Source organism: Rhopilema esculentum, unplaced genomic scaffold (genome assembly GCF_057945365.1).
Source record: "Rhopilema esculentum isolate cy_ngs unplaced genomic scaffold, ASM5794536v1 HiC_scaffold_27, whole genome shotgun sequence".
In the NCBI taxonomy this organism is placed as follows: Eukaryota; Metazoa; Cnidaria; class Scyphozoa; order Rhizostomeae; family Rhizostomatidae; genus Rhopilema; species Rhopilema esculentum.
Window position 1 is genome coordinate 319,633 of NW_028300838.1, and position 24,074 is coordinate 343,706.

The 24,074-nt window shown below is 34.7% G+C and overlaps 2 protein-coding genes and 1 long non-coding RNA gene across 14 annotated transcripts in view; 2 read left to right on the plus strand and 1 right to left on the minus strand.

The window, feature by feature from the left end:
• Window positions 1–3,880, plus strand: part of LOC135695129 (receptor-type tyrosine-protein phosphatase delta) — a 42,803-nt gene extending 38,923 nt beyond the window's left edge. For all 3 annotated transcript variants that reach the window (XM_065214110.2, XM_089115348.1, XM_065214109.2), the window contains 4 exons: window positions 346–480; window positions 1,339–1,464; window positions 2,102–2,256; window positions 2,547–3,880. In XM_065214110.2, the coding sequence (XP_065070182.2) occupies window positions 346–480; window positions 1,339–1,464; window positions 2,102–2,256; window positions 2,547–2,748 (618 nt within the window). In that variant the 3' untranslated portion in view covers window positions 2,749–3,880. The remainder of the gene's footprint in view (window positions 1–345; window positions 481–1,338; window positions 1,465–2,101; window positions 2,257–2,546) is intronic.
• On the minus strand, window positions 3,491–10,613 carry LOC148957434 (transcription elongation factor A N-terminal and central domain-containing protein 2-like). Of its 4 annotated transcripts, none has more exons than XM_089115357.1 (5): window positions 10,470–10,613; window positions 9,917–9,972; window positions 9,460–9,563; window positions 8,497–8,829; window positions 3,491–6,230 (listed from the first exon to the last, which is right to left on the minus strand). In XM_089115357.1, the coding sequence occupies exons 3-5, from the start codon at window positions 9,559–9,561 to the stop codon at window positions 6,033–6,035; spliced, it is 633 nt and encodes a 210-aa protein (XP_088971483.1). In that variant the 5' UTR covers window positions 9,562–9,563; window positions 9,917–9,972; window positions 10,470–10,613; the 3' UTR covers window positions 3,491–6,032. The 4 variants fall into 4 exon arrangements, with proteins under 4 accessions (XP_088971483.1, XP_088971486.1, XP_088971484.1 ...); XM_089115360.1 differs by having other exon boundaries at window positions 9,917–9,938; window positions 10,470–10,586; XM_089115358.1 differs by having other exon boundaries at window positions 9,460–9,972.
• On the plus strand, window positions 10,586–23,653 carry LOC148957435 (uncharacterized). 7 transcript variants are annotated; one of them, XR_016145225.1, is made up of 4 exons: window positions 10,586–10,741; window positions 16,388–16,503; window positions 18,392–18,503; window positions 22,591–23,653. It is a non-coding gene; the product is annotated as an uncharacterized LOC148957435 (long non-coding RNA). The 7 variants fall into 7 exon arrangements; XR_016145223.1 differs by lacking the exon at window positions 22,591–23,653 and adding an exon at window positions 19,730–19,930; XR_016145224.1 differs by lacking the exon at window positions 22,591–23,653 and adding an exon at window positions 19,781–19,930.
• The last annotated feature ends 421 nt before the right edge of the window (window positions 23,654–24,074 follow it).

Consider the following 24,074-nt stretch of genomic DNA (forward strand, 5'->3'; position numbering starts at 1 on the left):
ATTGACAGCCAACAAGGCTAAAGGTTGACATTAAAGTAACAACTTAAAGTTAATGAATGCCAATGACCAGGTAGTTTATCAATAAGCTTGAGATTTTGTTTAAAAAAGCCAGCACTTCCAAGTTGATCAACTGTGATTTTGCTCATTTAATAACTGATCTAGGTATTTTATAGTACGAATGTCAGTCGAGGACTTTTCATAAATCACCCAATCTTTTAATAGTTGGTACAAACATCCTTCTTTGGCTCGGTAAACCTCGTTGGTATTTAAAACCGATGTTTATATGTGAATCTATTAGTGCATTGTAATGCATAGGCCTAATTTATTTGCTTTTATCGAATGTAGGGTTACAGAGAAAGGAAGGCATTCATAGCTTCTCAAGGCCCCAAAGAAGAAGACACTGAGGAGTTTTGGCGAATGATTATGGAACACAACTGCTCTATCATTGTCATGCTTACAAATCTAGAAGATAAAGGAAAGGTGAATGATACCTCAATATTAGTTTTCGATGATAGTTTGTGTTAGCTTGATGTTTCTGAGACGTTAATATGGAGTGATATCAGATTGAACCATTTCTGATGATGGAATGAGAACCAAACTAAGTTTTTCGCTTTTCTCACGGTTCCGCCAGGGAGCATACAACATCAAGTTTGACTGTAATTAAAAGGGTGCTGTTGTTGATCTCGCTGTTGTTAATTTTTATGGGCTTAGAGTTTTTAAGTTTGTATCCTAGTTTGCACGAGAGGAGTCCAGAAAGTTCAGGATTCAGCTAAAAAACTGGAAAATATACAAAAGAGATTTGATTTAGGGAACAGAGTTGAGAAAGTACAATATTGTAAGTTGCAGTTGCATCCGAAAAGAATGCCAAAGAAACAGCTCAAAGTCTAATATTCATTAATAAGAAAAATTGATTTCTTTAGAATGGAATTGTTTGTTTCGAACCTAGGCCCTTGGTGTATTGGCACTCTTCTTTCGAATGATCTTGAATGATAACTATGTTGACATCCCTGGATTATTTTTCTGTACATGAGAATAGAATGTTGGTATGCTTTTTAAACTTTCCCAGGAGCAGTTATCCAAAAGTAGTTTTCGCAGCTTAAAGGCTGTTTCTCTAGAGTTGACAAGGAGATCCCACCCGATCCCTTCTTTTGCCGCTCTATTCTGTCGTTCTTTTTATAATCCCTTGCAATTTGTTGGGCGTAATTCTTGCCTAAACATGTGGCATTGTATTCTGGAAGTTGCCGTTCTTGAGGTGAAGATATATCATTAGATTTAACCATTTGTAAACATTTATTGATCATGATATTTATTTCTAATCCTGTGTTTGCCCTGCTCTAGGAAATGTGTCACAAGTACTGGCCAACTGAGAAATCGGAAAGGTATTTCTATTACGTCATCGAACCTGTAAACGAGACCAGACATGCGCACTTTTGTGTTAGAGAGTTCAAAGTAATGGATGCGAGGGTGAGTCGATTGAAATCTTTCAATGCGTTTTAATCTCGCTTCTTCGTAATAATCCCAAAATTGAATTTTGAATTGTAGATAAATATCCCCTGTCTGTTAGCAAATCACAATGTATTATTTCAAATTCTTCTCGGCCGTTATATTTAATTGCCAAATACATTGCATGAAAGGGCTTTTGTCCCAAAACATTAATTGGTAGAAAGCCTGTCCGATTTCAGCTTAAGCGAACAATGTATTCTGATACTTGTTTGTAGCATTTTAGACAAAAGGTAATACTTCAAAAGTTTTGATAATCATATATCGAGGCTTTAGAGTCGTGAAACTAATCTTATGGAATCAATTCTTGAAATATATTTATATCCAGACTACAGACCTTTTTGCTTCATTTCTTTTGCTCAATCTCTCGTTAGTGTAAAGCCCGCTGAACTTAACCCTTATGAAACTCGTTAATATAAGAGATAGCGCTTGAATTTATATTCTTTTTCTGTATTCCATTTTGGTTATATATATATACTTAAGTATATTTATTGATCCATTTGCGCAGATTTTAGCGCCTGAAAAGTTTTATTTTCTTCCGCATAGATGGTAATTAATTATTATTAGATATGATTAATTATTAGATATTTCTTTCCTTTAGGATGGAGAAGCGCGAACAATTCGTCAATTTCAGTACATCAATTGGCCTAAAAATGGTGTACCACTTTCGTCAGAGGGTGTTCTTGAACTCATAGGACAAGTTGATAAGTCGAAAAATGAACTTAATAATTCGGGACCAATAGTATGCCATAGCAAGTAAGTAACGGTTGTCTAATTACGTTATAGTTTCCAAACTTTACAATAAAGTTGTAATATTTACAATAAAAAGTTGCAAAGTTGCAATGTACAGTATTAAATATCGTCATAATCATCATAACAACCGTAATCAAAAGTTTCATTGTGCTGGCCTCGTTATGGTGATAATCGGCATCATCATCATTATTAACACCATCATAATAATAATCAACATCATCGTCATCAGCCATCATAAGTTAAAAAAACAGCCTCAACGTATTTGTCCTAATTTGAATTCTCTTTGTTTACAGTACTGGAGCTGGCAGATCTGGCGTGTTCATAGCTCTTAGTATCGTATTGGAAAGACTGCAAGCAGAAAACGTTATAGACATTCACAGGACTGTGAAAAGCCTACGAATGGAAAGACCATTCATGGTACAAACTGTCGAACAGTATCGTTTTTGTTTCATGGCTGCTATTGATTATTTACGGAGCTTTAATTTCCCGGTATGATTCACCGATCAATGCAGTTCCGGCATTCATTACACAAGAGTTGGCTGAAACAGTCACAAAAAGTTTTAATAAGCGCTCCGTCCATAGCTCAATACGAGTTGTCGAAGACGAAGAGGCATTGTGAATGTTTCTACAGCTGTATCGTTGACTGCAAGGCCATGCTGAGGTTGTCCCTTCAATTGGAAACTACAAGGATCTGAGATTGGTGGCTAAGATAATCTTTCATTAAGCTTTGTCTAGACAGCGTATATTATTTAGCCTGTGGGTCGTCTCATGACTCGCTGAACAGAAAGAGAACATGGACTTCTTGGCGCACATGGCCTTAGGGTGTATACCACATTATCTCGAAGATAATCTAGTCTGCTAATGTGACAGAGAATGCAATGTGTATGACACTAGCTATAGGTGTAAAGTAATTAAAGGTTGTTATGTTTCTTTATCTCGGGTGGAGTTTGCTGTTTTATTTCCCAGGTTTGGAAAATAGGAAATGACTGAGTCAAAATCTGCTTAGGTTGAGATAATTAAGCAACTTAGGGGCGTAGATGGAACAGCTTTTTATCTTGCTTCATAAATGTACAAATTGCTGTCCAACAGGCAAAAATTCCAAAGTTTTGCAGCTTTGAATTGTTAAGAGCTCTATACTGCTATTACTAAAAATTTTATTCTAGAAATGGCAAATTGATATGTCCTACCTGCCCCCTTAGGAAAGGAATAGATGGAAGTTACCTTCTTTTTAAGCGGATTGCTCGTTATAGTGAAGGAGTATAATAAGATTGTTGCTTGTTAGTGTTGTTGGTGTTGCCTCGACCATTGGTTTTAGAGCTTCTTTGTAAAGGATAGGATTTTATAATTTGTTCTATGTCTTATTGTTCAAAGAAGAGGCATTGCTAAATTCTTTTATGCTGCAGTTAATTTTCAGGTATCGAATATGCCATATTGTCTGGCAGTTTGGTATATTCTCAAATTGGTAAATTTTTTTACCAAAAATCGTAATATCGCTTGTTAAAAGCTTTTTATGTAGAAAGTTAGTAAATGTAAATGTTGACAAAACGTGATTATCGTGTACGAATTAATGTAATGTTTAAATACTCGTTTTACCTGTTTGATACCGTTTATACAGATGTTGTGTTTATATCGTTTTTCTTTGTTTTCAATCTGACCGATCATTTGTTTTGGATTTGCTAAGTGCGATTTTCATCGCTTGCAAATTCATCGGCGAACATTTATCAATGATTTTACAACGAGCCCCGCATAAAGGATCACAAATTGATCCGAATTCATCCATATCTAATCAAGAAATTCTCTTTGTGTATTGCGTTCTTTACTGTTTTTGTGGAAAGGTGCAACTGTACTTTCTGACATTTTATTTCTGTTTATTTAGCTATTTCCATAATTATTACTACAATCTGTTTATACTTTTTATCATTCACGTATGATTGAAAATCATCATGTGGTGGCAGAATGCGATGGCCACTTTTTGTAGGCGAGGATTCACTGTTTCATGCAAAAAATAAAAGTATGAAATTGGAAAAATTAACACCTCTAAACCATAGGTTTTTGACATAAGTTTGCTTGAAATGATATAAAACAGGTAGAAAAAATCTCTCGACTATTTTTCAGTATTTTCTGACTACGCGGGGCGCTTTTCCAAGCAACTTACTTTTAATTTAACATCGCGATGGTAGTTTCTTTATTGGATGTGTTCAATGAATTATCTGTTGTTTAACGCATCCTTTTGACTGCACAGCGCACATCTCTACATTCTGAGAGTGTATCTAAGAAAGTTTGGCAAATGGTTCGTAATTAAATGAATTACGAAACAAATGGTTTAATATAGTTGAGTGGGAAAGGCACCAACTGATTTTCAAACTTAGAACACTCAAAGCGAGAGCTAATTAGAAAGCCACTCTAAATTGAATTAGAAGTGGCCCAGAAAAAATGGGGATTATGGAAACCCTTCGGCTCCAGTTCAGGCCACTGTTTTTCAAAAGGTTATCAGTATTGAATAATTAATACTACATTTACGTACGTATACTAATTATAGAGGATAGCAGTGTTGAATTTGATTCACTGCTGCAAAATTGCGAAAAAATTGGGTGTCATTTTTTGCAGTTAAAGATGTACACAACTTTCTTAGATTTTCATGATTTATGCACCAACAGAGATTTTGGAGAAGTATAATTTTTATGGTTGATAATATCAAGAGAATATTTATATAAATCTACGGTAGTCAAATGTGCTACAAGCAGAAAAATAAATCCCTTGAAATATTCCCTCTCTCGCATGCCCTCAGTTTGAGAAGAAAATTTTACGGTAGCTCATGAGATGAAGTACAAACCAATGGTACAAATGGGTCAGAAAAAGATTAAAAAACCAGTAGCTGGACCAATTAGGGGAGGACATGCTTTATTTGCGTGTCAAAATAATATTACAAGCGTATATTGGTATCCCAAACACATTCAAGGTATGCAGGCAACTTTCTTCCTTTTAAAATCAATTCCATTTCTTTATTATCCTACGCATCGAAAATATTATTTTCAGGAAAAAAAATCGAGTAGCCATTCAAAATGTTAGTTTAAAAGTGAAGGTTATGATTAACTCCAACAAAAGGATAATTGCTAACGATATTTTGAGCTTAAATTTAGGAAACACCAATTCGGTAGTAAAAGAACATTTCAATAATAAATAAACTTAATTTACTTTTATTAGACTAATCGTTAATGATTTGTGGTATGCCGTATGCCATGCTACGTGTTATGCCTAGTCATATATGCTAAAAATGCCGTCCATTTTGATCCTCTATAGAAAAGCAATTCAACTCATCGGGTATCGAATACCTTGATTCCATGGAATAGTTTAAGACTAGAAACTGAAGAAACAATATCGAATGGATTCTTATATTGATATGATGATAGATAGTTTAGAATGATTGTCTTACATAACAATGAAACTAATTAATAATCATTGTAAGGATTTTTAGATTGTGCAAATTGCTAAAACACAACAAAAAGATCTCGAAATATTTCAGTCTTTGGATATTAGAATTGTATTTCCTAACGCAACAAAGATATATACGCTCATATTAAAAACGACAACAAACTAACAAAAATTTTCAGCTTTTGGAAAAAGATAAAAGATTATAATAACAAAACTAAAGAATAACAAAGTGTCTTTACACAAATAAGTAACATAATTTATCTCACGATTTTTAACAATTACTCTTTATCTTGAAATTTGTAGAAATATAAAATAAACTACTACGTTTTAAGTACAATGCTAAGTATTCAACTAGTTTGATCTGTTAAAGCTACATCTTGGTTTGAATTCAGTTTTTTATCACCAAAAAACTTATCATAGTCACCTTGCTTATTCCTCAAGTCAAAAACAAGTTTACGAATTCTTCTTTTGTAATTAACATCTATTTTTCTATTGGCATTTTTGAATACTTCTCTTTCAATCATTTCTGGAATGTTATGGGTCACCTAAAAAACAAATGATTGTTCTTTATACACAAATTCATTATAAACTTTCGTGCATCGAGGTTTCTAGCAGGAGTTGCATGTCTAGGGCTGTAAGAAGGAGGGAGTTATCCCAGAAAGATATCCAGAAGGATTGGCGATGAGAGATAACATTATGTTTATTTGGTTCTCGATAGATTCTTTGGCTCTTAAAGTTTGAACCAGAGAGGAAGTAAGAGAGCCAAACAAATGACTGGCAAAGTGGCAAACTGGAACAAAAAAACAAAAGTTGAAATCAGAGGAGGTCTCAAAAAGCTGCCCTCTGGTTTGATTTCATTTTCAGTCTTAGGTCCATTAAGTTCATCAAACGACGATGTAAACTCGCCTTCGCTCAACCTCAAGACTCGAAACTTCCTCTTCACACCCACTTCATTGCTTCTTTTAGTAAAAAGCCTGCTTAATAGTTAAATTTCATTGCTTTAGCAAAGTTTCCGCGCTCAGAAACGTCCAGTTGTAATGGTCATTATTATCCCAATACTTGTAAAGGATTTATTTAACATCTTGATCCTCCGGTTTTCAATCAACATATTTAATTTCTATTTGCATTATTCGACCAAAATGTGCAATTCGGGTAGCCTTGTCAAAGTGTTTAAATTTTTGTCAGTCAAAGTAAATAATTTTACATTTTGATTGCTTAAAACAATTTGCTTCGCACTTCTCTCTGAATACTGTGCTGGCAGTCTCCAACAGCTGCTGATCTAAATTACAAATCCTATTCTAACTATGGAGCGAATGATTGCAATTGCTTTTTCAGTTTTATCGCTACATGCTATGTTATTCAACTCAGTTGGTCTATACGTCCTTTCCAAACCAGAATTTCGTCGAACAAACCAATGGCTGATCATCAAAGGAATAAGCATAATTAATATCGCTGTCGGTATTGGATGGTTCCTCCGTGATGCTGAATCAGCTATTGGCTTCAAGTACCAAGGAAGAATTTATAATATTGTAATAGCAGCGAATATCGGAGCCTATTTCACTCGGTATCTGAATATTTTCCTACTGACCATAGACAGATTTCTATGCGCTAACTTTCCTGTAAGGTATAGAGTATTGTCTTCCAAGTATAAGATTGTCATATTATCCACTTGGGGTATTGGCTTTGCTATTATAACAATAAATAGTCTAACGGAACATGACAGATGGAGAGTTATATTTGAAAGGTATGTGTGGCTACTTCTAGACCTTGTCTTCCTTGTTGTCTTTGTTACAACTTACTCCACAATATACTGTCGAAACCTCAAAAACAACATTGGCACAACAAGGAGCAATGCGAGCAATGGCAGGAACAGGTTTAAAAGAATGGTCACTTTTGTGCTGGTCGCCTTTCTGTTCTTTCAAATCTTCCCTGATATCAGCCTTACCATACTTTATGGGGTTATGAAGATCAAAGAAAAACTACCATTATCTGGTTTATTATTTTTATACAGACTCAATATGTTCATAGATCCTTTCATTTACATTCTATTGCATCCGAGTGCAAGACAGGCACTAACACGTATGGTGCGGAGAATTTTTGCAAGGAAGAGAGTACATGACTTGAGTCAACTGCAGCAAAGAACTATTTCTAATTCAAATGAAGAATGAAATACTTTGGACATCAGGCTCCATAGAAGGATGAAGTGGCTTTTCCTTTGTGTCTTACGCTTAACAAAGAAGACAAAGACGTCAACAATGAGTTAAACCGAAGCCTGTGTGGTCTTTGCAGTTTGTGCTTTTTCGTGGTACACATCAAGAAAAAAGATTGAGTGAGCTCGTTCCCATACGTTGATTTGAATTTGTAGCCAAAAGAACTGACGAGAATCGAGTTAATGAAGCAATGATTCATTCGAAAATTTTTAGGAAAACAGAAGTGTTGCAACGGTAAAAGTAAAACTACATCCACCAAAATCTAGATCATCAACGTGAAATAAAATGTAAAGAAAGCCAACAGTAAACGATTTTGTTATAAATAAGAACACCTTTGTGTGATGAGGAAGATGGACAAATGAAAACTATTTCTGTGGAAATATATTATATGAGATTTCCAGCTTACAGTTTAATTGATTCTGGCAAAATTATGCAGCTACCAATTCAGTTTTCTTGATAACGTATTTAATGCAAAAAAATAGCAAGAGTAACTTTAATGGCCTGATTGATTTATTAACTTACAAATTATTTTCAGTGATTGTGATGGTGATTAGTTGTATATTTAAAGTAATTAAACAATTGCACTGTAACATATGCTTACCTCCATACCAACAGCACCTGCTATTAGTTTCCTTGCTTTCATTCTTGTCAGTTCTGATTTTGCATCACTCCTTACTTCAATAACTGGTCGACATCTTTGTTCCTTATAAAACTTTTTCCAGTCATGGAAAAGCTGTCTTGAAACTTTTTGAACAGAAGAATCTTCATGTTTCCTCAATTTGTTTACTATATGTCCTATCTTGGTTTTTAATAAAATTTCCTTTGATGGCTTCACCTTGGAAAGCTCTTCAAGAGCATTATGAAGTGCAGCAGCATCATTGCTGTTTTGTAAAATAAGTGATAGTCTTTCAATATCTTCAACAACCACAACTCTCTGAAACATCAAAAGATCTATGTATCATTATTTAATTCCAGAGTTACTAGAGGCAGATACCAAGACTTTCATTTCAAAACGTAAACGACAAAATTTATAAAACTGATGATGTATTGGCTTCAAGGATACTTTGTAAAAACTTGACCAGCATAGTGTCACCACAATAGTGTTCTTCAAAATTTTAATCAACTGAAGGGAGGGGCAATAAAATTTAGAATTTTCATTTAAATATGTTAAGCTATTGTTAATTGAATGTTTAGTTTTAAGTAGCTTTTAAAATTTGCCAGTATGATAGAACAATATAACACTAAAAATAAGTCTCAAAAACCACAATCAAGCATTAACTTTTTTTAAAAATTAAATGAATAGAGATAGAAAAGACTGATGGTATTTCTTAAATGTTAAGTTGACAAATGGTTCTACTAAACAAACTACAAGGAGGCATCACACCAGCTTATCATAAAATGCTAAAATGTTTCCAAAAACCATTTCTAAGTTATTGCCAAAGTTTAAAAAGTCTGAAAGATTATAAGGTCTATTATGATATTATCAACAAGCAGTTAGAGCCTTAAAATAACCAAGTTCAAGCATGAATGCAAGAAATTATGAATTTTCACAAAAGATACAAACAGGCAAAGCTTCAATTGTAACTTGTTTAAGTTTCTTCTTTTTTTCCTCTTTATTTATCTTAATTGGTTGTTGTCTTTTTGTTTTCACAACAAATGCATCCATACCTGAAAATAACAAAAAACAATCATTTGATCATTGAAAATGTTTGACAAACTACCAATTTACATGTTCAACCAAAAACCTACTGGCTAGAGTGGCATAACTAAAATAAGTAAATTTGGGAATATCATATCTCTTCCACAATTCAGTGTTAATGCCATACAGCCATATTTCTTCTCTGAATTTCGAAATATCATCTTGAAGTTGTCATTACAAGAAGAAGTTGTCTCTATGTCAAATAATAATATGTGATGAACAGAGACTATTATGCAAAAACAAAATAAAAAAACAATGAGGTCATCCATCTCCTTGTGGGACACTGAAAAGTTTTCAGACATTGAAAAAGTTGACAACAAACCAGCTAAAAAATGTGCTTCTTTCTACAAAATAAATGCAATCTTGTTACTCCAATACCTGCAATTGATATTTGAATGATTTTTAAAAATATATTATAATTTAAATCTAACAACATTGATAAAAGAAGTTTTTTGGTAAGTTTCACAAAGGTTGCAAAGTACTAGGAGATGTGCTTTAATTTTTTTACTAGTAGTGTGGCCAGTAGTTTGCAATTTTGTTGGATTTACAATGTTTTCACCATTGCTCACATTTGAACATGCATGCCAAAAGCATTCATGTTTTATGAACATGGCCTATTCCCCTCAACAGTACATTTCTTAAAATGCAACTGAAAGTAAATAGAATAGGGCCTATAAGAAATTCAGATCCACTCAAAGCAAAACTGCTAGCCTAGAAAGTTCAAATTTTTAGAATTACAATAAATGTTACATTTTTGCGGCCTTATAAATCTTGTAACCAGGAAACTAAAGAAGCAATGCTGAAAGATGTTGGAGTTTATCTCTGTATGCAGATGTACCTACATTTAAAGTAGCTTACATAATTTATTCACTCACCTTTGTAGCTGGCTGCTGGGGAAGAGTCCCCAACCTCTTGCAATCTACTTATGAGACCGAATATCTAGAAAATTCAAAGCGGTTTTAATCTAACAACAGCAATAGCAACAGTTTGGCAATTATTAAATGGCCTCTTTCTGAAGTCCCGCCAATGCCCTAGTTTATTGCTGACCCCTTACAATTTCTGATGGTAAAGTCAAAATGGAGGTCTTTTCAGAAGCAAGATAATTTTATCACTACGAAGCAAATAGCTATAAAATGGATTCTACTGGGTAAGTTTTAATTTCAAATTTTGTTTTAGAAAAAAGTGACAGAGAATCCCTAGATTTTCCCTAGTGTGTAATTCTTAGATTTCTGCTTGTTGCCACAAGACTCAAGAAAAAATTTATCCAGAAAAAGATGACTTGCCAATTGAACTGGTTTGCGAATTTTCAATACATAGTCTGGCATTACTACCGATCTCCAAAACTCACCAAATACAGTTGGGGAGTTTTATAAAAGATCGTGGTCGCCGCAATTCTGGCACAAAATGGCTCTTAAATGCAGACTGGTGACTGGTTCATGTGTAGCCCTGAACATATTATGAAGCAGCGCCCAAGGTTCTACATTTTAGTGCCAATGCCAAAAATTTTATTATACAATGCATAACAGAAACTATTGATCTTCCCCCTTTTCGTTGTTTATGTGTCAACAATGGTTGTTTATTAGAAATATGCTGCCCAAATACAGGGAACCAGCCCATCGGCCTTTACACTAACAAATTAATTTTCTTTGTTTTATGCAAAGAAAACTATGAAGTCCATGATTTTCTTGGAGCCTTAGAAGTCAAGTGGATACTGATGTTGATTATTTTGAAGAAATCCCCCAGCATTGTGGCATTTCTATATGTTTTATTCTGGATAATTAATAACCTTCCTCGCTAATAAGTCCCCTCTTTTTAAGCCCTCTCTAGGACTGAGAAAATAAATAAGCCCTACTCCCTGCAGGGCTTAATATGGCTTTTACAGTATACCATATTTGCTTGCTTAAATTTTTCTAGAAAATTCTACCCTCAAATAGGTTTTAATGAAAAGTTTTAAACCAAGTTAATTCAAACATTAAAGCAATATTTTTTCGGTGTTCCAAGTTTTACTTTAAGTATCTTTTATCTTTGACTATGGATTAACTAGCATCCTATAATGATTTTATACTTGAAAATTTGTTTAAAATTGTTTTATCCTTTACATTGCGATATAAATGACAATATGAATGAAAAGCCTATATAGCATATAGGCTAACAGAAGATACTCCATATAGGGAGACACCTATGTTTTAATATGCAGAACACCTTGTAATGATCAGATATCTAGATTGCTTTTATACATGACATGAACTGTGTGACTTTTGTAACAAATGTTTTTTAACATTTCCAAATTTTTTTTATGTATTATGAGCACTTAAATTATTTGGAAACATGCTCAGGATAGGATTGAGATTTCAATCTAAAAATATTTTCATGTACCTTTGCGTTAAATCAGGGCCTCCAACGAAGGTGGGACCGGGGGGTCATAGCCATCCCCAGTTTCTTCCTATACAAAATTACTTTCACAAAATCTTATGTTATGGGTGTTAAATTTTTCCTTGGCCCTCCCCCACTTTTCAACTTGTGTCAAAGACCATGTAAATTGCTCTCAAAAAATGTGTTTTATTACCTTAGTTTTTAATACTAGCATTTTAGCTTTCATGACTAAAATGTTCTTCTTTTTCGAAACCACTTGCTGTTTTAAAAAATATTCCTTCAAGTGAAATGTTAACCAGTCACTTGAACAATCCAAATCAACTGAATTTCCATCATCAAACAGCCATCGTTTTGAAGCCATCTAATTAAGACCTTATGTCTTGAAATAAGTCTTGAAAATATTGATCTTATTAATTTAGTCAATCTAGTTTTGATTGAACTTTTTTTTCATTACACAAACATGCATATTACTGTTGACTCCTTTTAAGTAACCAACAAATTATCCCTTCCTATAGAATTATTATACAAAGTTTACATTGAACAGAAAAATCATACGGCTTTTCTTGAAAGAGAAATATAAAAGCTAAGATATTTCAATGGAGCTATTAAAAACACAGACAATGGACGATTTATAAAAAGAAATTATTCAAGATGAATAAAGCTAATTATTCAAGTGTTTATAGTCGTCCTGGCAAGACCTACTGATAATAAGTCTAAAATATTAGCTAGCTAATTAGCTAGAGATCAAAATACTCTAGTTTCGAGTTGCCTTTATTAATGCGGAAACATTTCCACAATCGTTCTGAAAGTTAACTATTTTTCCTGATTAAGCATAGGACAAGGCATACACCATAAATATATACCTTTCTTTTCTTCCAACCTGTTCCTGATTTTTTTGGTGATTATTGTTTTTGCATCAAGTAAAGTGCGTTTTGTATTGACCAGTATCGATTAACTTCATTTCGAAATAAAGACCAACATACACGCAAAATCCTTAAGGCATAAAATTGGTAACTTCCAGAGAAAAGGCAAAAAGAATTATCAACAATAAACTTACAGCTTCTTACAGGCAACCTGCAACCAATTTTTAAAGCAATAAACACAGCCAGGCTGGATGTGAATATCATATCAAATTTCATGATTATTTGATTTAAAATTCCTGATTTACTTTCTGCTAGCTCAAGTTCGGGTAGAAATAAGGGTTTCCACTCCAGAAACAATTGCATCAAATACTGTAATTGCATTTTAGAGAGTAATATTTAATGCATTGGGTGATTATCAGTATAAGCTTCTGTAATAGATGTTAAAGGGGTGGTTTCATGCATCAGAATTCGTTTGCAGCTAGTTATTCAAATTTTGTAGTGTTTTATAATCTTCAATTAATACGTAAATCACTTGGGCAGTTGGATAACATCCGATGGGAGATCAGATCTGGATATCAAATGCGAAGAAGGCATTTATGGGTAGGAGGAATGTTTTGTGTACAAGGAAGACAGGGTTGGGTGTTATAAAGCGTTTGTTAAAGTGTTATATCTGATCCGTGCTACTGTGTGGATGCAAGTCAGAATAATAAGTAAGAATATGGAGAACAAGCTTGAAGCGATAGAATGTGATTTTGGAGAAGAATGATGAGAATCTCATGGATTGAAAAGATGACGAATGAAGAAGTTTTGGCTAAGATTGGAGAGAAAGACAACTGTCGAACACCACCAGGAAAAGGCAATGGGTTTTCATTGGACATGAGTAGAGAAGAGAAGGGGGGATAGAAAGGAAGATTATAGGGGCTGAGGTGGCCGGGAAGCGAGCAAGAGGAAGGCAAAGATAGAGGTAAAAAACAACTAGGCGAGATTGCAAGAAATAAAAAAGGAGGAAGGAGGAAGTACCACCATGATCCGTCTACGGCATTCGATGCCATAACACAAGAAGGAGAAGAAGTCGTAAATCGAAAAGTTGATGTACGAGAATAATTTTGTATGTTTAGCGCAGACTCGCAAAAACCCTACAGACCTACAAACCTGTGGTGGAAAAAGGTTTTGCCCAAGAAATGGAGAAGGTTTTATGGACAAAAACAAGATTTCTGTTTTCGTTCTTTTTCTTTCAAACTTACAAAACCTGGAATCACCAATAATACATAGAACCATCTAAAGTCGTATTAACTGCATGGTAAAGGTGAGGTTATAAAAAAATAAGGATTGAACGGTCAATGTAATTGTTGAAAAAGAATCTACGAGGTATTACCGGTGTTTGTCAAGAAAATTCATTCTCTATAATTTGGTAAAAGCCCTAATGCGTCACTTAAAGCGAGAAATAGCATACGTAGAGCCCAGATTACACTTTTTGATTGCTACCGAACACTGACTGTTCAGCTGTTTCCAGTAATTTTACGTTGTGTTAAAATTAAGCAAATATGAGACCTTGAATTGCGTCGAGCTCACGCCTTGTAAAAACTGTGTACGAGACGTAGCTGACATTAACCATTGAGTTTGGGGGTTCTGCAGTTGTATTCAATTTATCATTAGTGCTACCTTTAAATAAAAAAACTGAACCCGTCTTCTGGAATTTTGTTAATAATAATAATAATAATGATACTACAATTTATTTTAAGTTGGCAACCATAATAGGAGCAGTGCTAACTAAAGCCAACTTTATACAAAAAGAGCCTATCAACATAGATTCTAAAATCTAAAAATATAAATTAGATAATACAATGCTGGCTAGATATAGCCAAGGTTTGCCATAAATGTTTTGCAAAGCTTGCAGTTGCATTTGTCTGTAGTCCATTTCTTGATGCGACCCTTAAAGATTTCTAGACCGCGAGACTCTTTGGTTTCACTTGGTAATGTCTGCCAAAGTCTGCATCCAATATACTGTATGTTATCTATACCATGAGCAGTTGTATTTGCTCTTGGTACCAGAAGACCATCATTGTTTCTAAGATCATATGTTATGTTCTTTCTTTTGAAAACGATATCTTCCATGAAAGATAGATTTAAACTGTTTTTGGTTTTGTATATCTCTATCATAAGCAACTGCAAGTTTCTTTGGTGAACTGATACTGGCTTATCTTTCACTAGAAGTTTATCAAAGGAGGAGGTTGTTTCTTTGTTTGGTTCAAGATAATTGTTTTTGGTCACACTTCTTGTGGTGTCGTCTTGTAAATCGTCTTGTACCATGTTTGTAATATCGATAAAAACAAAGGACCCTAAGGACAACAGAAAAACGTGCTATCATAACCATATAACCGCTTCCAGAGTTCTAATTGGTTTGACTATAGCATGAAAATATGAAGACTTTTAAGCGCAAGAAATTGAACACTGTTGAATGAAGGCAGAAATTTAAGAATACAACTTTGCGAATAGCCTCTGTTGTCTTCCAAAGCGTGACTTCATGGTAAGCATAACGGCTTTGAAATAAGCAAACATTTTACAACATATTGGCTAATAGCTTTTCGACTGACACTCCCCGTAGCATAAAACGTCAGAATAAAAATACATACCCAGTTGTGGATAGAAATAGGCCAATCAGAAAGACACAAGCGCAAAACCGGTATAGTTGTCCAATTGGTGCCGCGTGCCTAAAGAAAAATCACCAGTGGAGTCTACGAGAAAACGAACTCCTTTCGCTACACAATAGCGGCTTTTTCGTTTGCATGTAGATCGATTCCAAAATTCCTAGATGGAAAGACCACCGGGCTCTGCCAATTATCCGAAACATGTCGTCTTTATAGAGTTTAGCACAATTTGGGTTGTCTAAAAGGTATTGACCGATGGCAGAATCATTTGTTTTAACAGTTTTTCTAGACCTATAAGATCGAGGAGGCTGTTCTCTTTGAGGGGCGGTTTTGTTTCTTACGTTGGAAGGAACTGGGTATATATCTTTCATCGTGTTTTTTCGGACCCTTATTCTTACGTTGGTCAGGTTGGTGATGGCCTCCCCGCTTTTTTGCGAAGCAAATGATTTTCAAGCTGCAGTAGAAGGTGAAAGAAGCCTTGACCCCCAACTTTCGCTAGCCTTGGGCCCCACCTTAAACTTCGTGGCGTGGGCCTGTTGCTTATCCGTTTTTTGTTTTGGATCGTGAAACGACTGCTTTACTAAATATAGAGCTCTATAAAACAAGGCTTTCTCTTTTTAGCTTCGCCACCACCTAATGCCATGCAGCTATCGTTTTGATTCTGTTAAATTTTATGCTTTTACTTTTCAATTTTATTAACATTTTTTATACCTTATATATTAAAAGTTTAAAGTTTTCACAAATGTATTTCTCGGTGGTTGTTCCTTGAAAGCATGGTTTGACTAATTAATCCACGGTTAATCCAACAGCTTTTGCATTTAAAATTCCATGCAACTTTAAAGCAGTTAGATTTATTAACTGTAGATATGTAAATGTATCTTAAGGCAAATTATGTTTCCATACTCACAGGAGGATTTGGTCAGATACTGGGAGACCATTGTAATCAAAAATGGATAATGACTTTTAAAGCTCCAGACAAGATCGATCTCTTAAGTCAAACTGGTCAAGAAGGCAGTCAAATGCAGGTGATTTGTGATTATGCCAGATAAGGCTTGATATCCATAGGCAAATTAAGTAAATTGTTTGTCTTAAACTGGTCACCAGCCATTTCCATAAAAGGATAGTTTTGCATGGCTGCGTATTTATCTGCTACGTCTCTCTGCTGAGGCGTGTGCTAAGTACAGTTTCGCGTACTCATTCTTCCAAAACCAAACGTTGAAAACTTTTCTCTCTAGGCTTGCTATCGATGCGGTAATCAATTGTTTTTGTTTTTATTACATTACCCTGCCCCAAAAATTTTATTTGAACTGTGATTTGATACAGTATTTATGTGCACTATAATTGTAACTGAGCTTCAACTACTTCAGATAATGCCTTTCTTCAGATAAAGATAATAGATGCTTTTTGAGAACTAGCCCTAACGATAATGTAGCCAGTGTATTCTAAAATAAATTGCCAAGCCAGATTGTTGTATTTGTGGCTCACAATTTGATAAAGACTTTGTAGATTTAATCCTTGAATAAAGTCTAAATACCATAAACTTTGCTTTCACTTTGAAATTTTGACATCTGGGACGTTTGTCAAGTATATTATCAACTCAAGAGAAAAAAGATTGTGGTCATACATTCACGAGGAAAGTTTAATATTAAGAAAAAAAGCTAGCACCCTTAGACGCACTTTGCTCACAACTCGTTTTTATAGTTTTTTGCACATTTACCATGGAAAAAAGATGACGCCTTTCTGGGCTGTGGGTAGCTATATGCTTTGCTTGATTGCAATTTCGTGGTGGAGTTTTTTCTAACACTTCTCTTAACACCCTCTTTGTTACTCTTTATGTGGTTAGGAATAAAATATTAAAAAAATAGGATTCGTTTGGCGCCACTCCTAAAAGCTCTGTAGAGTATTTAGATAACGACTTTACCATATCTAGTGTTTCAAATAAATGAAATACCAGAGTCTTTGTTATGATTGGATATATATTTGTAGAAAATTTAAACCCCTCCTTTTTAAGCATTCTGTATTTATTTGAAATTCTTATCGATGTAGAAACACTTTTATTCACAAACAGGCAATACAGATTGGTATAAGCTAGGCTAATATTTAATAAATTTGCGAAATAAGGAAAAACTTTTTCAGCTCGCATAGAGAGGTGAACTCTTTGCCTGCCACAAAAGCGGACAGGGAGTTTTGACAAATAATGGTCATGGCACCACTTTGGTAATGGCATAGAGATGTGTAATAGCTTTCTATGTTTAGTAGACTCAAGAAAAAGGTTGTGGAAATGAACAGTGTCGTGTAGAGCAATAAAATCAAACCTACAGTTGTTTCTTTATGATGTTGTGTCAAAATCATTTGCAAAAATATAGATTTTTTAGTGCATTGGTGATAATGTCTGATAGATGATGATGTGCTTGACCGTCTCGAATTCTGTTCATCTTCTCACACGAGAATGCAGTTCTTAATTTTCATAGGAAATACGACGCCATTGTTGTATTGCCACACTGGAAATATAGACAAAAGCGTAAAAGTGCGAAATAAAAGAGTAGAAAATGATACAAATTAGTTTAATCTGCACTTAGTCACTTATTTGTGTTCATCACATGAGATCTAGCACTAACATCCCACAATTGTTAGTTTTTGAAAACACCCCTTGTTTTTACTTCAGGTCTGTTCAAAAACTGGCAAAACTATGTTTGTTAAGAGACATTTGAACTTGCAGTTGCAATAGCAATACCTATATCACAAGTATGGCTCTCATTTTGGACTTTTAGAAATGCTTACGCAAGTTTGATTTAGGCTATGATAGAATGAGTTTCAACAATATGTCTGAATTATCTGTTGAGAGTGAGAATCTTTTAATATTTCTGTTCATGAAAGTCATCACATTTGAATAAGTCCTTTTATTTCTTTCAGGTGAAGTGTTGACCTCATGTCAGCCCATAGATTCCATTGAAAATGATGAAAGAAAATACCACGAGTGTAAAAGTAAGAGGCGAAGATTTATGAATCGGGTGAAAAAGATGCGGTAAGAATGCGGTTTGAAAGTGTTGCCAAAAGGCCTTTTTGTTGCCCTTGCTAATCCACTCCAAAAATGAGCTTTTTATCATTTTATATGATTGGCAGATCTATCGCAATACAACCTTTCTTCATCAGAAGCGAAATTTAGGCAAAATTGATGTTTTACGTTAACAATAAATTTGCATATCTAAAGGAGGTTAGAGTGTCCGCGGACGATAACATTTCATTTGAAACATCAATGTTCTAGTTGACCATTGATTTCTAGGTACATACCTTTTCACTTTGCAGCCAGCTACATGTTGCCACAGAGGAAAATGGGATCGAATTGCCTCCAGCGAATTCCTACAAGATCCCTAGTTTTTCCATAAACACCTTCCCTATTTCACCGAAACTTGTAAATAAATGTCTAACTTTTCAAAAAGTCCTGCTTCTCATGTGTTTTTCCCTGCAAATCATTTACTACTATATTGTTAAATTCAGAAAGTGTGTTTTATTCCCTGCTTGTAAAATCATCCAACTTACAAAGTGGGCTCAAATTTCCTCTTTTTCTAACAACATTCTGAATTACATTGTCATTATTTAGAATAGCCGTATAGTCTAAGCTTCTAATCATCTAAATCTGCCAAGTATTCGTTCATACAAATCCAAATGGTCTATCTCTTAAATATTTTCCCTAATTACCATCTTAAGTTTTTTTTCAATTTCTTACTAAATAACTTCTTCTGTTAAATGCCTTATTTGAGTAAACACCTCCTTCTATTCAACGTCACAAAAAATTCCTGAAAAATGATTAAACGCCGCTTTGCACAATGATGGAAATAATTCTGCGTCTGAATCTACCAAAGAACAACACCTGTAGTTTTTCTTCCCACATCCATGGGTACTTGCGAAACCAATTCCTACCCGCAAACATTTGTACCAAATACGATGTAAGAAAAAGCTTTTGTATCGTCAACTTCAGTGTTCCTAGCTTTGCTATGACGCCTCTGAATATGGGCTCTATCTGGCAACCACCTTTTCCATTGATATGTCTCTTATATCAAGAATGCTGGTGATCTTGACCTTTCAAGTAGTTTCATACTTAGAATACTGAACTAAGTTGTAACACATCTTTCATTCATTGCCAGTAGCCCTTTCTAAGTACACTGCACCTGTCTCCGTCTAATTTTATTCAATACTTTAAACTCAAGATAAGTTTTTTCAATCCAGACACTTCACACATTTCTTTTCCAGTTGCCTCTAGTTACAGCTCTAGTTACATCTGATTTGCATTGCATTCTGCAGTACGCCTCGTCTGGAGACGCTCGACAATCTTCAGATAAGGGCGCAGAGCCCAGACATGACAAATGAGTAATTGCGTTTTAATCAAAGACTTGTGATTGGTCAATCATGTGCAATCCTGTGCTACAGCATCCTATTTGCAAGAACCAAGCGGTGGGTGTTGTTAAATCTATGTATAAAAATTAGGGAAAGTCTAGCTGGAAATTCGAAACATTTCCAAACAAATAGTTTACTCTTTTTATATTTTTGATAGTTCTGGCTTATGGGTAAAATATGTATAAGAAGGTCTTTGAGTTGCAAAAATGGAATAGAATGATGGAACATATTATCTAGGGACATCCTTTTAAGCATTAAAGTAAAAATATCATATTTCAGTATTGGCACCATGGGGGCCAAAAGGTAACGTAAACGCAGATTTATCAATGATTATGTTTAATTTAGCGCATTAAGAAACTTTAGGTTGCATAGTAAGATGGGGGTAGATGGTACCTAAATTTGAAAAAGGGTTTGATATTATCCTATAACCTATATGATTTGCCTGGCAATAGCATAGCGTTTCTTTCTCGATTAATGATGAAAATCCAGGTTGTTGATAAGTAGGGCCTAGGGAGATAAAATTCCAATGAACTTTAAATATAAATGCTAATTTTTGACAAAGCCTGAAAAGTCCCTTTTTCAAAAAGAAGTAAGTAACACAGTTTATTTTTTCAAAGGGAAAAGAAAAGCAAGTACGATCTTCCCTCCTCCCCTAGAGAGACCCTCGTGCTACCTGTCAGACCCTATTCAGGGCTTTAGGTAACATCAGTTTTACGTTAAAAATATTTTGCTTTCTTAGTTTTAACCTTAGCTAGTCTTGTTATACAGTTTATGGACTGTGTCTGGTAATGAGGTGAATTTGGCAGTTGCCAAAATTGGGATCTCAAAGGCATGGGTTAACTGAACCACACTTACCCATATCCTTCACTGATGTCTCTTAAAGCGTAATGTCGCTTTTAAGTTTGTTTACTACACAGAAAGCATTTGTCTGCGTACACATGACATCACCAACTGCTACTAAAGTATTTTCGACCTAGTCTGGCTGAAAGGTCGGCCCATAATTGTGTACAATGACTTAAAGAATAGCCCAACTGAGAGGTTATGATGTAAAACAGAGCCTGAATTTAAATGAAATGATGAATCAGGCCAATAAGAATTTTTGATAATCCAATTAAACTGCTCTTGACAAACTCTAGCCTAAGGTTTCGATTGCCCTTAAGAGAGTTGGCTCATTAGGCTTAGTAAATTCCTGTCACATAGCTCACTGATTCATCTTATCATATCTTTTAATTGTCTACAACGATATCAGGATATCACACAGCTTATCTATGCTAAAAATGTAAGTGACCCTACTAAAAAAGTGATTTATCTAACAGCAAGAAGCAAGCTAGGATTTTGCATTGTTGCGCACGTCCTCTAAATATTCCCCTTTCGAATGAACTCTTAGTTTCAAATGAACTCTTTTGAAATTTATGAAAAAAAAACGGGTTAACAAAATGAAAGGAAAGGAGGAAAGTTCGTTGTTTTTTTAAGATATTAAGAAGGTCTACCAATAGTTCTATAGTTTTCAGAGCTGCTGACAACATACTATTTATTTGAAAATTGCTTGCAAAAGGTTGGAATTAAAATGGCTTCAAAGTCACAGCCTTTTCAACTAAGTATTTAAATTGACCACTTTCCCATGTTACAGAAAAAATTATCGATTAATGTCAAAAGTAATAGGTATTAAGGATCCCATGAGTCTTGGAATTAGGCAATGGCATCTATTTCTAGACCTCAAAACACGACGATCTGTATATTAAGTGCTCTTACTCTTTTAAATTCTATTCTTGAATCAGAATCAATCCACTATAATCCTTTACTTTTCAATCGATCAGGAAACTTAAAAGCAAGTTTTGCTACTGTCTGCATAGTACTTCACAGAATGCAAAAAATCTCATGCTTGTGTTTAAAATAAGTCTGAGCAAGAAACATGAAACTTAAAGTAATCTTACTGGATAGACTCGTCTCCACGCCCATCGCCTATACTGATGTTTTCAGACGAAGAACACATGGCAGACTATTGAACGATTGCAGCTTATCCTTGTTAAGGCATGTTGGCACAAATCACATGAAACATATCATAATCTTAGCTAATTGTTGTAGAAACATTACAGACATAATCTGACTAAGGCTGTTCATGGGAATCATTATTTTGACACTGACGAGTTGTTGGTAGAAAGTAATTTATTTAACAGGCAGATGAGCATTCAACAGTCTAATTGACAGGCAGATGAACAGACAGACACTTTTCATTTCGCATTAGCCCTTTGCAATCAAAACATTTTTTGCTTCAAGGAATAGACGTTTAGAGCTGTGCAATAACCTTTTCCAAGTCGCATATGAAACCCTGCAGATATCTTCATTACACAGTTCTAGATATCAATACTCTTTGTTAAAGTTTCAGAGTAATGTTGCAATAAACAAAACTATAGACATTTTACATCCTTGATCTTTGATATTATTTATCCTTGATTGTTTTGTTTGCTAAAAATATTCTGTAGCTTAAGTGCATTCAACAACAGATATGAACTATTAACGTTGAAAGCACTGGTTACAAAAATAAGCAAGAAAAGACTAAAAATTTGTGCTAATAGAAGCTGGCAATTCCAGAACAACATTTAGAACAAATAGAACTCTTGATTTACTATGAAACTGGATGCATTTTCATGATTAAACCTGCCCCAACTTTGAACTTCACCCTCTGTCTATTTTGGTTTCATTTTCTGTCTTTTTAGAAAAACAGCATGCTGCCATGCTTTTGACTTCCACGATGATATATTATAGGACTTGACTTGTGGTTTGACAGGCAAGTGTGCCTGACATCTACAAATGAAAAATGCGTCAGTGAAGATGGGACAATTGCCTTCTAATGTGGTAAGCACTTACTCTATGTAATTTCAGAAGTTTTTATGAAGCAGAAGCAAGGTGATGTAAATCTTTATGAAAGCAAAGAAACGGAAAAGTTTTGTAAAATATTGCTGTTTAGAAATTGGATATGTTATCGGTGTCTTAAATCATCATAACCGTATTTCTATGAGTGTTTGTGAACCAGTTCATTCAAACAGGATATATACTTCCATACTACAATGCCTGCCAAAAGCCTTGGAACACTGACGTCAATTTCCAAAGTCAAAATCAATCCTCCCCCTCTCCCCTACATAACAATGTTGGTTTACTATCAAACGGTTTTGATTTTAGGAAGCACTTTCTTTTGCGCTTCTTTTATGATATTTTCTCTAAATCATCAGCATTGTTTTAGGGGGAAGGGGGCAGAAGAAGTAATTGTTTTCATGAAAGGAATGAAAGATATCAAATGCAGCGTAAATTGCTGGGTGTTCCAAGTACTTTTGGCAGGCATTGTACATCTAAAAGCAAACGTCGCCTTTATCATTTTGATCGCCTTGACATAAGACTTGCTTTGCCTTGAAAAGGTAATCAAGGGTACTGAAACTTCATACATTGGATATTCTACAATGGGCAGTTGCATTAGTTTTACTCTAGTCCTTATTCTGTCGACACTCTACAAAGAGAGCAGAGTTTACCTGCCTTCTGGAAGAATATCGACACCTTAAAGGCAAGAGATATATCTGCTATGATTTGTTTGTAATTTTAATCCTGTGTGATGTAAATGTGGATCCAGAAAATGCCAAACAAGACTTGCAACCAGCAGGAAGTCCGTCGTGCAACATATTTGGTTCTGTCACATATTTCTTTCTCAATTCTTTGAGGAAAAACCGTGCAGTTTCTCGTCAGAAAGAAAGGAATAGGCGTGAAGTGGTAAATGCAGACCTACCATAAGCCTGGTTTATTATGAATTTGGCTTTTCCTCACCCGCATGTAACTAGCCAATGACAGAAGCAACTGAAAATGCCACAGAGCCATACAAGGGCCAAGGCTGTTCCTTCTGATTTCTTCCTTGCTGTCTTGTTTCTTTGTTTATTGTTTGAATCGTGAAATTTGCTTACTTAATTTTACATTTTACATTTTACACTTCCTCAAACAACAGTGAATACCGGATGTGATGTAGATGTGGTACTCCAAACTTGTTTTCGTTGACCATGCTTACGATTTCTGCATTGTGACTTACCTTCGAAGCCAAAGAAAAAGTACCTGAAACTCTGTGATATGTTTTAAGTCAACATTACTGTCATTTACCGGCTACCTATAAACCTCAAAATAAAGCTTAGTGTTTTATTCAATTTCTTGTAGCTGTTTTGAA